The sequence below is a fragment of the Hemiscyllium ocellatum genome, chromosome 1 (assembly GCF_020745735.1).
Source record: "Hemiscyllium ocellatum isolate sHemOce1 chromosome 1, sHemOce1.pat.X.cur, whole genome shotgun sequence".
Lineage (NCBI taxonomy): Eukaryota > Metazoa > Chordata > Chondrichthyes > Orectolobiformes > Hemiscylliidae > Hemiscyllium > Hemiscyllium ocellatum.
In genome coordinates this window covers 132,619,867-132,634,900 of record NC_083401.1, presented here as the reverse complement: position 1 = coordinate 132,634,900, position 15,034 = coordinate 132,619,867, and the positions used below count along the sequence as shown (strand labels likewise).

At 38.4% G+C, this 15,034-nt stretch overlaps 1 protein-coding gene across 6 annotated transcripts in view; it reads right to left on the bottom strand.

Moving 5' to 3' along the window:
- The window catches only part of wdfy3 (WD repeat and FYVE domain containing 3), a 400,898-nt gene that overhangs the window by 80,364 nt on the left and 305,500 nt on the right, over positions 1-15,034 (bottom strand). For all 6 annotated transcript variants that reach the window (XM_060826089.1, XM_060826126.1, XM_060826116.1 and 3 more), the window contains exons 39-41: positions 12,885-13,045; positions 11,346-11,423; positions 4,191-4,421 (exon numbers count right to left, since the gene is read on the bottom strand). In XM_060826089.1, coding sequence (XP_060682072.1) covers positions 4,191-4,421; positions 11,346-11,423; positions 12,885-13,045 — 470 coding nt within the window. The remainder of the gene's footprint in view (positions 1-4,190; positions 4,422-11,345; positions 11,424-12,884; positions 13,046-15,034) is intronic.

Sequence of the window (15,034 nt, the reverse complement as noted above, 5' to 3'; positions counted from 1 at the left end):
TAGACTGGGTCTGTGGCATGTGGTGATGGAGTCAATAAGAGAGAAAAGCATACTTTACCTCATCCCCACCAATCTACTTGCAGCAGATGCACATGATCATGACAGTATCACTATGAGTGACTCGTCCTTGTGGAGATGAAGCCCCAACTTCATATTGATAGTGCCACACAACCCATGTAATGTGCCAAATGGGACAGATTTCAAACAGATTGCGTAATTCAGAAATGGCATCCATGAAGTGTTGTGGGTCATCAGCTGAAGGATAATTCTCCAACACAGCCTGCAACCTTATCGTTCAGTGTATTCCCCACTCTATTACTACTATATGCCAGGGGATTGATCCTGAGTTCAATGAAGAATGCAGGAGCAGACCAGACATACCTAAAAATGAGGTATCAACTTGGTAAAGTTACAAAGCAGATTACACGTGTGCTAAACAACATAAGTGATGGGAACAGCTAATCTCTACATGATATCTAGAAATGGCAGGAAGCACAGGACAATGTAAAGGCTGAGGGTCTTGACAACATCCTGACAATATTAGATTAGATTAGATTCCTTACACTATGGAAACAGGCCATTTGGCCCAACAAGTCCACACTGACTCTCCAAAGAGTAACCCACCCAGACCAACTCCCCTATTCTATATTTACCCCTGACTAATGCACCTAACACCATGGGCAATTTAACATGATCAATTCGCCTGACCTGCACATCTTTGGGTTGTGCGAGGGAACTGGACCACCAGAAGAAAACCCACGCAGACACAGGGAGAACGCGTAAACTCCACATAGACAGTCGCCCGAGGTGAGAATCGAATTCACGTCCCTGGCGTTGTGAGGCAGCCTGTGCTAAAACTGAGCCACTGTGCCACCCTTTCCTGAAGTATTACTGAAGACTTGTGCTCCAGAACCTGCTGCTCCCCTAGCCAAGCCAGTCCTGTACAGCTCCAATATAGAAAATTGCTCAGGTGTGCCCTGTACACGAAAACAGGTCAAATCCAAATTGAGCAATTACTGCCACAGTCATTAATAAAATAATGGATGCTGTAATCAATGTCAATGCTGCTACCAAGCAACACTTGCCTAGCAATAACCTGTTCCTGTTAGAGTGAAGGGTAGGGTTGGCAAGAGTAGAAAACAATGGATGAATAAAGATATAGAGGCTCTGGTCAACAAGGAGGCATATAATAGGTATAGACAACCAGGATCAAGTGAATCTCTTTTAAGAGCATTAGGGGCATTCTGAAGGAAATCAGGATGGCAAAAAGGGGATGTGAGATAGCCTTGGCAGATAAGGTTAAGGATAATCCAAAGAGATTCTACAAGTACATAAAGAGCAACTAGGGAGAAGATAGCACACCTTAAAGATCAATGAGGTAATCTAAATGTGGAACACAGGAGATAGAAGAGACATTAAACAAATATTTTGTGTCAGTTTTTACTGTGGAGAAAGAAATGGAGGCTAGCCAAGTCGGTGAAATAAATACTGATGTCTTGAAAACTGTCTATATTATAGAAGAGGTGGTTCTAGAAGTCTTAAAGAAACAAGTGGATAAATATCCAGGGCCTGATCACATGCATCCTAGAATGTCATGGGAAGCTAGGGAAGAAATTGCGGAGTCCCTAGCAGAGATATTTGTATCATCTACAGTCAAGGGTGAGGTGCTAGATGACTAGAGGTTGGCTAATGTTGTGCCTTTATTTAAGAAAGGCTGGAAGGAGAAGGCTGGGAACTACAGACCAGTGAGCTTGACATCAATGGTGGGTAGATTGTTGGAGGGATTTTGAGAGATAGGACTTACGTGCATTTGAAGAGGCAAGAACTGACTAGGGATTGTCAGCATGGCTTTGTGTGTGGGAAATAGTATCGCACTAACTTAATTGAGTATTATTTTGAGGACAACACAGTAGAAGATGTTGTCTACATGGATTTTAATAAAGGCTTTGACAAAGCACTAATTAGTCTACCATGCAGAAAAGACAGTCAAGAGCGTGGTGCAGTAAGTTTGCTGACGATACAAAATTTGGTGGTATAGTCAACAGTGAAGGTTATGTAAAATTACAAAGGAATCTTGATTAATTGGGACAATGGGCAAAGGAGTGGCAGATGGAGTTTAATTTGAATAATACAAGCTATTTCAAAACTAACGAAGGCAGGCCTTGTATAGTTAATAACAGGGCCCTTGGTAGTGTTGTTAAACAAAGAGACCACGGGATTCAAGTACATGGTTTTTTGAAATTTGTGTCAAGGTAGACATGGTGATTAAGGCGGCATTTAGCATGCTTGCCTTCATTGCTCCGTCCACTGAGCGTACAAGTTGGGACATCATGTTGCAGTTGGACAGGACATTGTCCTGTCACTTTTGGTGTACAGTGTACAGTTCTGGTCACCCTGCTACAGGAAGGACATTATTCAATTGGAGGGGGTTCAGAAAAGATTTACCAGTATGTTGCCATAACTGGAGGATTTGAGCCATAAAGGAGGGGCTGGATAGGCTGGGACTCCTTTCACTGGAGCATAAAAGGTTGAGGGGTAACCTTTTGGAGGTTTATAAAATTGTGACAGGCATAGATAAGGTGAATAGCAAAGGTATTTTCCCTGGGGTAGGGGAGCTCAAAACTAGGGTGCATATTTTTAAGGTGAGGGGATAAAAATTTAAAAGGGACACGAGGGGCAACTTTTTCCACAAAGGGTGGTTCGTATGTGGAATTTACTGCCAGAGGAAGTGATAGGTACAGTTACAACATTTGAGACAGATTTGGACAGATACTTGAATAGGAAAGGTTTAAAGGGATATGTGCCAAATGAGACTAATTTGGGAACTTGGTTGGCGTGGACTAGTTGGATTGACAGGTCTGTTTCCGTGCTGTATGACTCTATAACCTGCTCAATGATGTCCAGTTTGGGTTCTGCCAGAGACAATGAACTCTTGACTTCATTACAGCCTTGGCTCAGACATGGATAGAGGAACTGTATTCCACAATGTGGTGACAGTGACTACCCTTAACATCAAAGCCCTCAAAAAGTGTCAGTGGACTCGAAACATTAACTCTTTTCACTCCAGAAACGCTGCCAGACTGCTGAGTTTCTCCAGCCATCTCTGTTTTTGTTTGTTTCACATTTCCAGCATCCAAAGTTCTTTGTTTCATGAAAGAAAGTAATACTTGGGCTCAAGACCTTGTTTATTGAAATACATTTTTAAATATATAGATTACTAAGGTCATGAAGATATGATTGAATTCATCAGGGTTCAAAACTTAAACCAATGATTAGAATCAATTACATATTCTGGTTTTATTTACTGACTGTTAAATTACTATGAGCTACAGACGCAGAATTGGAGAAGTGCTTCCAGCACGGGTTACATGAAAAACAGCACAATATCGCAACCATTTCCTCTAAATACAACGAACACAGACCTCCACTTCAACCATACAACTAGAATCTACAGCCAAAGAAAAGATGGTAACATTAGTTAAATAATGCATGCATTTCTCCTGACCATCACTATGGCCAAACAAAATGGGTAATCGTAAAAATCAATGATGATTATAAAAATAATTGCTGGTCACAACATTGTTAACAAGATATAGTCTTACGAAATGAGAAATAAGCAAGCTGCAGGGGACTGTAAATTGAATTCTAAACTTCAGCAAAAAGCAAACAAAAATTTAATTTATGATAGTTTTAGGAAGCTAGGAATACTTACTAACACACGAGAATGGGGAATACTGTGCATTTTTATTACTTTGACATAATAGTCTATTTAGAGATGGATAGTTGAAGATAGTAATTGCTATGAAGTATCCATTAACCCATTCACAAAAAATTAAATTTGGAAAGGCACACTAGGAATCGTAGCTGACATTACTCTTGGACCTGATTTTCACCGTCATACTAACAGACTGGTTTTGTTTTGTGTCACAATTTTTTTTTAAATTACCAAAGTTATCTCGGGGAAAAAACACTGTAGCTTTTAACTTTACAAGTTTCTGAATAACTTGCATTTCAAAATATTCAAAAAAGTCAATTTTCAAAAATCAGATGTAAAGAAATATTAGATTCTATTAACAATCAAATACAATTTTCACTCATTATTGATATCTTTGGTTTACATGACAATTTCAACAGTTTATGAAGTCATGGAAAAACAACTTCTGTTTTAGAACAGATTTATCGAGACTTACCTGCAAACTGGTGGACTCCTGCTCATTTTCTGGTAAATAAGGATAATGTATATAAAACATATCATTTCGCACCATCTTCTTTCTCATTCTGCAGGGCCCCTCTGGCATTTCCAACATCCATTTATCAAGATGTGATCCAATTGGAGGACCCCATAAACCTCTTTCTCGCAACAGCTCATATTCTATCTGGGCCCATTCTTCAGTCACATACTTGAGGGCATTTTGTTGACGCTGCAAATTATAAATTTGATTTTTCATTACATTCAGGAAGAGGAAAAGAAAAATAGGCTATAAATTAAGTGGTCAATACATATATACTTTCAAATATTGACACTTAACACACGTCAACATATAAAGTAGCAATAATTTGGCACAGTGGTAGTGTCGCTGACTCTGGGCCAGAAGAGGAATCATATCATATCTAAACAGGTTGATTAAAAAACTTCTTACAACGTAGTAATATTAAACATTGAGCTCAACAATAATTAAGTTTTAATAAATGCAGTTGAAGATCGTCTAGGATTAGCAGATTCATTCTGCAAACACGATTTACAGAAATTCAAGAAATCTGCAGGTCCCTTTGAAATATATAGATTCATCAATTTAATGATCCAGTTAAAGGAGAAATTGAAAGTCACCAACCACTTTCACAGTCCTTACGAAAAGCCATGTATCTGTATATAGTTGATTGTTGCGTAAATAGTAGTGGGTGGTCAAGGGTTTTCAGTAACCAATCAATATATGAGGTAATAATTTTAACTTCTTCATTGGCTGGTGTTTCCATTGTATATGAAGCTGTTAATTCACAATGACACAGAATACTTCTGACATACTGTTATGGTTTGATTTAACTTCTACTTTCCTTAGCATCACTCTCAAATCACATGAACCTTGGCAATCTTGACAGAGTGTGATGGCAGTTAATTCAGTTGGGGAAAAGACATCATACTGAGACCGCTCATTCCATCCAGAATCATACTTCAGCAAACATGAGGTACCTGGTAGATTTTTCATCACTTACTCCAGGGAACTACTGTTAACTTTAATACTCCACTTGTTGCTGCAGCTAAGGTAGCTGACTCAATATAGAACTCTATTTAGCAAAATAGGTAGGAAAGTAAGTTACAATGATGAAACAAAACATTTACAAATGGATATGGATAGGTCGGTGAATGGGCCAGAATTTGGCATAAAGAGTTTAACATGCATTTTGTTGTGAAGAATATAAAAGCAAATGATTAAGTAAATAAAGAGAAACTTCAGAGTACTTCAGTGCAGTAGGTCCTGTGCATGAATTAGAGAAAACTAATATGCAGGTACGACAGGTAAAAGGGAAGGGAAATTCAATTTTGGCAATTATTGCTTAAGGAATAGAATATAAAATTAGGGAAATGTTGCTGCAACTATACAAGGCAATTGTGAGACTACATTTGGAATAGAGCACAGAGTTTTGGTCCCCTTACCTGAGGAAGGATGTAGTTTCTTTACCAGAAGTTTGGAGAAGGTTCGCTAGATTGAGTCATACAGTTATGCAGCACAGAAACAAACCCTTTCGTCCAACTCATCCACGCTAACCAGATATCCTATATTAATCTAGTTCCATTTGCCAGCACTTGGCCCATATTCCTCTAAACCATTTATATTCATGTATCCATCCAGATGTCTTTTAAATATTGTAATTGTACCAGCCCCCATCACTTCCTCTGGCGGCTCATTTCACACACGCATCACCCTCTGCGTGAAAAAGTTGGTCCTTAGGTCCCTTTTAAATATTTCCCCTCTCACCTTAAACCTATGCCCTCTAGTTTTGGACTCCCCTGTCCTGGGGAAAAGATCCTGAATATTCACCCTATTCCTACCCCTCATGATTTTATCAACTTCTATAAGGTCACTCAGCCTTCAACACTTCAAAGAAAATAGCTTCAGCCTATTCAGCCTTTCCCTATAGCTCAAACCCTCCAACGCTGGTAAAATCGTTGTAAATCTTTTCTGAACCCTTTTAACATCCTTCCTATAGCAGGGAGACCATAACATTGAACAGTACAGGTCAGTACAGGGCTTTCGGCCCATGATGTTGTGCCAAGCATTTATCTTAATCTAAGATCAATCTAACCTACACACCCCTCAATTTACTGCGTTCCACATGCTTCTGACTGCAATTATTGCAGAAGTGGCCAAACCAATGTCCTGTACAGCTGCAACATGACCTCCCAACTCTACTACTCAATGCACTGACTAATAAAGGCAAACATACCAAATGCAGCCTTCACCACCCTGTCTACCTGGAACTCCACTTGAAAGAAACTATGAACCTGCACCCTCAGGTCTCTTTGCTTGGCACCAAAGATCTGCAGGTTAGGTAGATTGCAGGAAATGCAGGTGACAGTGATAGGGTAGGGAGGTGGGTCTGGGTGTGATACTCTTCGGAGGGTCAGTGTGAACTCGATGGGCCAAATGGCCTACTCCCAGAGTGTAGGGATTCTATGATCTATGAGGTGAGATTTGCCTTATGAAGTGAGATGAAGCACTTTAGGCCTAACTCTCTAGAGTTAGGAAGTAAAAGAGAAACTCTAATTGAGGTATACAGGATGTTAAAGAGGATTGACAAAGTAGATGTTGAAAGGATGTCTGGAAGAGGTCATAATTTGAAGAAAAAGAATAGCAAATTGGGAACAAAGATAAAGAGAAATTGCTTCTCTCAAAAGGTTGTGAACCTGTAGAATTTACCACCTCAGACAGCAACAGATATAGGAACACCGAATAAACAAATGGAGAAGACAGACAGATTTTTAATCAGTAATGGATTGAAGAGTTATGGAGATTGGGCAGAAAAGTGGAGTTGAGGTTGAGAGGAGATCAGACATCATCATACTGAATGGCAAAGTTAGCTCGAGGGGCCGAATTGCTTCCTCCTGCTCCTAGTTCTTAAGTTGTGTTCTACGAGAGCGCTATCCAAACAGTTGCATATTCCCTTGCCCAAAGTCCTTGCAAGTAACTATTTTGCAAACAGACAGCCAATTCAAAATTGTTGCTACCCTGTTAGGGACCATCAGCATTTAAAGGGAAATCCAAATACCTTGATTAATACATGACTACTACTCAACAAAATTTCACATTTTTAAAAAAAAGTTAACTTTCTTACATTTAAAATCTTGAATAACGCATTCATCATTATCTTCATAATACGGTTTATATCTACATACCTGTTGCATTCAGGTTTACTTCTTACTTCCCCCAAGAACGTTCTTACAGTACACATCAATCATCAAGTTATTTACTATTGAAAGGTGCCACCCAAAAATACGCCACAATCCTCCAGAGAATTCTCCTCTGCCCCAGTTGTTCTCAGAGGGAATAAGTTCTCTCGACTTTGGATACCTCATTCCCTTGTTCTGTTTACATTCTCAACATATCAAAACTGACTTATTTTCTGATTTTTTTTGACACAAGAGTCCATACAGGCAAAATAGGCAAATCTTTCAGCTATTGTTCCTGCAAAATTCAAACCAAAATTAAACCTCACCTCCATATGGTATAGTTAAAGAAGTTATTTTTACTTATGCTGCTTATAGCACAGGTCGGTATAATTATCATTTTCATCGGCTATCTTCTCTCAATGAGCTATAAACCATATACCATCTAAACTGCAACTAACTTCCTCCCTCAGCAAACATCAAGATAAATTTAACTCAGAACCCTCCCCAAAAGTCACTATCTCCAGGACAAACTAGTCTGTTCTGGAATGTCCTCAAACAGACCTTTATATTAACTCATGCATATTTATGTCTGCAATTTTGATCTAATTGAAAGTATAGGGTTTTCAATCTTTCAGGTTTTGATGAATGCTTTTAATCCAGTTCCAACTCCCAAAACAAAGCTTCCTCTTGGGATTGCCCAAAACGTAATGGTTGCAGATAATTTATGGATGACATTAATCTTTTTGTTAACTGGGTTAATGGATTTGGAAAGGCTAGTTATGACAACAAATTCATAGAGTGCATGAAGGATAGTTTCATACAGCAATAATCATGGAGCCAACCAAGGAACTGGTTATCTTGAATCTAGTACTGTGTAATAAGTAGGTTTAATAAATTAAGTCAGAATGAAAATTCCTAAAAAGTAGTGATCATAACATGATAGAATTTAACATTCAGTTGAGTGTGAGAAATTTGGGTCAGACCAACTGCATTAAAATTAAATAAGGGGAATTTCAATGAAATGAGGATAGAATTAGCTGAAGTGTATAGGACAGATAGATTAACAGGAAATACTAATCAAGCAGTGGCAGACATTTAAGTAGGTAACTTAGGACCCAGCAAATATACTTCTCAGTAAGGAGTAAAGATTTTAAGATAGTGATAAACCAACTACGGCTAACTAAGGAAATGAAGGAGAATATTATGTTGAAAGAGAAAACATAAGAAGGCAATCTTGATTAACTTTTTTTTAGATTACATTCCCCACAGTGTGGAAACAGGCCATTTGGCCCAACAAGTTCACACCGATCCTGAGTAACCCACCCAGACTCATCCCTTTCTGACTAATGCACCTAGCACTATGAGCAACTTAGCATGGCCAATCCATCCTGACCTGCACATCTTTGGACTGTGGGAGGAAACTTATTAAATATTTTTTTGAGGAATTCTCAAGCAGAGTGGATAGACGGGAACCATGTGTTGCATTTGAACTTCCAGAAGTCATTCAACAAGGTTCCTCACAAAAGGTTAAGTTGTTACATAAGAGATCTTTGTGTTGGAGATAGTATATTAGATAGGAAGTGGCTAATAGGTAAGAAATCAAGAGTAGGGATAAAGGGCCCTTTTTCAAGTTGGTGACCTGTGACCAGTGAGGTTCCACAGGTATCACAGACATCAACAGTTTACAATATATATTACTATAACTTGGAGGAAGGCTGTGAATGTACTACAGCAAAAGTGGCAGGCAACATAAAAATAGGTAGAAAGGCAGGTTGTGCTTGAGGTTCAAACAATTTACAGCAAAATAATGATAGGTTAAATAGGTGGGCAAAAGTTGGCAAGTGGAGCATAATGTGGGGAAAGTGCAAAGTTGTTTGATTTGAAAGGGAGAACAAAATAACAATATTATTTAAATGGAGAAAAGCTGCAAAGTTCAAACAGAAAGGAACTTGGGGATACCTGTGCACGAAATAAAGAAAGATAGCACACAAGTGCAGCAGGTAATCAGGAAGACTAATGAAATGTTGGTCCTTATTTCAAGGGGGTTGGACTATAAGAGTGGAGTTACTGCAACTATACAAAATGCTGGAGAGACATAGCTGGCATCCTGTGAGTAGCTTTTGTCCTCTTATCTAAGAAAAGATATTATCCTTTCGAGGCAGTTCAGAGAAGGTACATCAGGATGAGCCAATATGGAGGAATTATCTTATGAGCAAAGATTAAACAGATTGGGATTATACTCATTCAAATTTATAAGAATGCAAGGTGATCTCAGTGAAACATGTAGAATTTTCACGGAACTTGACAAGGTAAAAGCTGAGAGGATATTTCTCCTCTTGGGAGAGTCTAGAATCAGCGGACAGTGTCTCAGAATTAAGTAGTGCCAATTTAAGACTGAGATGTGGTAGAATTCTCAGATGTTCGAATGTCTTTGGAAGTCCTTGTGCATATTTAAGGCTGAGAGAAAGATTCTTGATCAGAAGGGGAATCACGAGTCATGGGAAAAGGGCAAGAAAGTGGACATGAGCAGCGTTGGACCTAGTAGATCGTGAAGCAGGCTCGAGGGGCTGAATAGCTTATTCCAGTTCTGATTTTATATGTTCTTATACAAGATCTCCAGCTCTTTAGCTTATTTAGACCATCGATTGTTTCATAACCCACTCTTTCCTGGTCTAACTTTATTAAATGAACATGAGTCAGCTTGTGAACTGCTATTGTTTGAAATATTCTGGCATTCTTTAGAATGCTAGATTTTCATTATTTAAATTTTGAAGCAATCATCTTCCCAGACCTAAACATATATTTGCCATAGTCTCAGAGGACCATAGGGCTACTCGCTCATTAGAAATGACTGGTGGAGTTTAACCTCAAGGTTAGCATGCCTCAGGTGAGTGGTGAGGTTGAGATGGGACCTTAATGAGTATCTCAGCTGGTGCAGGAACTGAACTCGCGTTTTGGCATCACATTACAAACCAGCCACCAAGCCAACTTAGCTAACTAACTCAGAACTAAACATAACCTTTCGTACATTAATGAGAGTCATGAATTAGTTATTTCTGAATTTATTTCCAATCAGATCATACCTTGTAACAAAATAAAAACCTTTCTGGTTTCTCATGCCAATTTTCTTTGATCTGTGGTCACTGGTTACAATTGTTGTGACAGAGTAAATTGGAAGAAACTATCAAAATTGCTCAATTTTGAATATCCCCCAACTATCTCTGCTTAAAGTAGAACAATCCTACTTGTTCTACTCTATCCATAGAACTAAATCCTCGATCCCAGAATTATAGTGAAGTTCCTCTAGCAGACCTTGACATCCTCTGTAAAGTGTTTTTCTTAATATTGGCCAAAATAACCTAGGGTCTAATTAGAGAGACAAACATTTTAGCATAACTTCCTTACTTTTGTACTCTGCTCATAAAACCAACACTTATTGAATCGTAATTGGCATTAACTTGCCCTGACAACTTCAAACAAACTTCACATCTTTTTCTCTTCACAACATTCATTTCTACAGCAATGGAGTGGACAATCAGCTCCATTACCGATAGTCTGAATGCTGACTCTTCGTTAAGTCTGAGTGTCTCAAAGCAACAAAAGATTTTCATTCTTTCAGTTAATGTAGCAAAATGAGATCATTTATTGGTTACCAGATTTCAAAAAACATACCCTTAACCATAGGATAATTTTTCATGGTGAAGGTACTTTCCACATAGGTACAGCAATAATGTTAAATACATGGATATGATACATGCACATTATGGTCAGAACAATGCATTTTCCCCTCACTGGATCACCTTGTTGATGCAAATCATCTAATAATCTTTTGGATTAGACAGAATAAATGAATAAATGCTTGACTATTTAGATCATGAACAGCAACATATTCAAAGAGCCCTTAGTATACCAAATTTGAAAAAAAACTAGCTTTATTAAAATAATATAACATGTTTACCTCCTGGTATTCTTTATATTGCATATCCACTAAATCCCGCACAACAGCGATGTGGGTGAACATCCACTGGGAAATTTCCTGACAAAAAGAAATACATATTATTGAATGCTAAAATTTTATAAAACTACAGAAAGAGTTATGAAATATAACTGCCCAGAAAATAGCTTCCTCACAGGAATCAGTCAGAGATCCAGTGTAACATTGTAAATACATTTTTCTGGCCTTTATTTGTGGCTCATGGGGAACTTAAGACTCAATGTCTTAAGACATAGGAGCAGAAGCAGGCCATTCAACCCATTAAGTCATTCTACCATTCAATGAGATCATGACCGATCTAATAATCCTCAAGTTCAATTTTGCGTCATTTCCCTATAACCCTTGATTCCCTTTCCAATAAAAAATCTGCCTCAGTCATAAATATATTGAACAACTTGGCCTCTACAACCTTCTGTTATAAAAAACTCCACAAACCCACTATCTGCTCAAAGAAATTCCACCATATCTCAGTCTTAAGAGTAAGGAATTCTTGTTGCGATTCCTGCCCTTGGTCCGCATCATTCTCACAAGGGGAAACAACCTTTCCACATCTGCCTCATCAAGTCCCCTAAGAACTTTGTATGTTTCAAAAACGTCATCTCTCATTCTTCTAAATTCCAACAAGCACAGACCCAACTTTCTCCATACTCAGGAACAGACTAGTAAATCTTATACTGACTACCTTCAAAACTAGCATATTTTTCCTTAGATAAGGGGTCCAAAACTGTTCACCATATCCCAGCTGTGGTCGAACTAGTGCTTTGTAAAGTTTTAGCAGGACTTCCCTATTTTGATATTGCATGCCCCTTGAAAAGAATACAATTTGCCTTCCCTAGCACTTGCTGAGTTGTATTCTGGTTTTTGTGATTTATGCAAGAGGATTGCAAATCCCATCATGCTGTACTATTCTGCACTCTCTCTCCATTTAACTCATATTCAACTCCTCTATTCTTCCTGTCAAAGTGCATAACCTCACATTTTACCACAGTACATTCCATCTGTTATGATTTTGCCCAACGACTTAATATGTCTAAATCGTTCCACTCTCTCTATTCTCCTTACTACTTGTCTTCCCAATTTTTTCGGTGCTACCTGCAAACTTTGCTATTTTACATTCATTATCCTCATCCAAGTCAATAATTATGGCCCCAGCAATGATTCCTGTGGAACTCAAATGGTTACAGATTACCATCCTGAAAATGTCTTCACTTAGTTAGCCAATCCTTTATCCACGTTCATACACTACCTCGAACAGCATTCTCAAGCAGCTGAATAATGCGGTACCTTATCAAATGCTTATTGAAAATCCAAATATAATTTTATTTGTATAACATGATATCAGTCTTAGCATTTCCACATGCTTTTATGTCACCTTATTATATTCTTATGTCTTTTTTTCATTTCAGTGAATTGTATAAAAGTAGTACAGATTACACCTAATTTTTGAAAGGCATATGTAGCTAATGCAAACGGAGACATTCAAGTTAAAGGGAGAAAATCTACCTGTGATGTGAGGTTGGTCTTACTGATTCCACTTTCTTTTCTGCTTCGCCTGGATCCAGTCAGCTTTGACAAGCCAAATCCACTGCTCACACGTGAGAGTTTTGACTGTGCTGCAGGGGCTACATTTGCTTCTCCTCTACTAATATACTTCTTCTCATGGGCTACCCAAGACAGAAACAAAGTGAAAACACATCACATTTCCAGGAGTTTTAATAGCAGGTAAACATACAAGAGTGCCCCGCTATTCTTTGTACACAAGCATTATAAAAGTCAAAGAAGTGAAAATAAAAGAATCTATAAATATCTGAACCACATTATTTCAACAATAGTTTCTATTATCTGAGGGGACAGAATAAGACAATAAACATTTACAATTCATCTACTGCACATAATTTATGCAAAAATATGACAAGTTGGATAAAGATAAAAAAGCAAAATATTGTAAATGCTGAAAATATTCAGCAATATTAAACATTTGTGGTGACAGAATCAGAGCTAACCTTTCAGGTCAATGACTATTTGGCAAAATTAACTCAATATAACCTTTGTCTAATGAATGCAAAAGCCCCATCATAACATTACTTTGTACAATTCATCTTTGAAATTGTCAGCAGTCAAAAACGAAATGTAAACAAACAACTATGAACACTGGAAGTCTGAAACAAAAGCAGCAAATATGTGTGAAACTCAGCTGGTCTGGCAGCATTAGTGGGGAGAGAGAGAGACAGACAGGGATGATGTTTTGAGCCCAGTGACCGTTCATCAGTCACATAATGTTCTGAGTGTTAAACAGCTGCAAGCCAACTGCAATTGGTGATGTTCCCTGCTGACTTTTTGGGGACCAGGGTGGGAAACACTGCCTTTCAAAAAAATCCCACCCTTCATGTGGCAACTTTATTCAAAAACTTCAAGAACAGCTAATGAATGAACAAAAAAAAGTTACAATAGTATGCCAGTGCTACATCTTGAAGGTTGATATAGCCTTTGCACCAGGTGAAGCTGAAGGATGATTTCATGAAAATCTCTTTTGACAGCTATGCTTAAGGGAAAAAAAAACTGAAGTCTAGGAACTGGGGCAAACCCTCACTGGCTGGAATCATGCTTAGCACAAAGAAAGATCATCTTAGCCCCAGGATGTCATTCCAGGAATTCCTCAGGTCAATATCTGAAGTCCGACTATGCTTGATTACTTGATCTGAATTTCCCCCACCACTGTAAGATCAGAAAGACCATTTTTGCTGGCATTTCAAGGACTTGATTCCATTTGCAAATTCTGAGATAATGAAGCAATCTATGTCCACATTCAACATGGCCTGGAGAACATTTAAGTTTGGACTTAAGATGCAAGCAACAACTAAGTGCTAGGCAATAACCATTACAAATAAGAGAGAATCATGACAAAATTGTTAATTTGACTGACCATCCAGCACCTTTGTCATATTCTCCACATGGCAAACTGCACCTATTTGCAGCAAAACAACAAGGTTCTCTCATGGCACCGCTACTACCTGGAAGAACTAGGGTAGTAGGTTCGTGGGAAAACCATCGTCTGCAAGTTCCCTCTGTTGGCCAGGGGCTACTCGTATATAAAAACGACAGCTTGTCAACTGAAGTTACTAGACTGAACTGGTTCAACACAGAGGAAATGATAAAGTACAAATCCTTGTTTGAAGAAAGAATAACGAGGTAATCCAAACAGTGTCCTTGGGGTGAGCCTGCACTGGAAAGTCTCTGGCTCATCAGATGAGCTCAGAACCACCAAGGACAAGACACCACAGTTTAAGATGATAAGAAAAAAAACAAAAAATAAAGGATTTTGGTGTGCCAACAGCAAAATCTCTGGAGATTAACCTTCGCAAAGTTGGGTACCCCATGCTTGGGAGCATGAAGATTACACTGAGGGGGAATCGCCTGGCCAGCGTGAGCACCTATTTTCGGGTTTTAGCTTTTATTTCTGTTGGCTGTTCAGGGAGTGGTATGGAAACTTAAGTGGGTGTGCACCTAAATTTTAGCATTGTATAAACTGCATGCTTGCTGTTAACTTTTTCTTAACTAAACAATGTGAATTGTATGTCTGTTTTAACTAAACTAATAAAATTGACTTGACTCCTTATACTTTGTGCTGAGTCAATAACTGTTGTCGAGGTGGT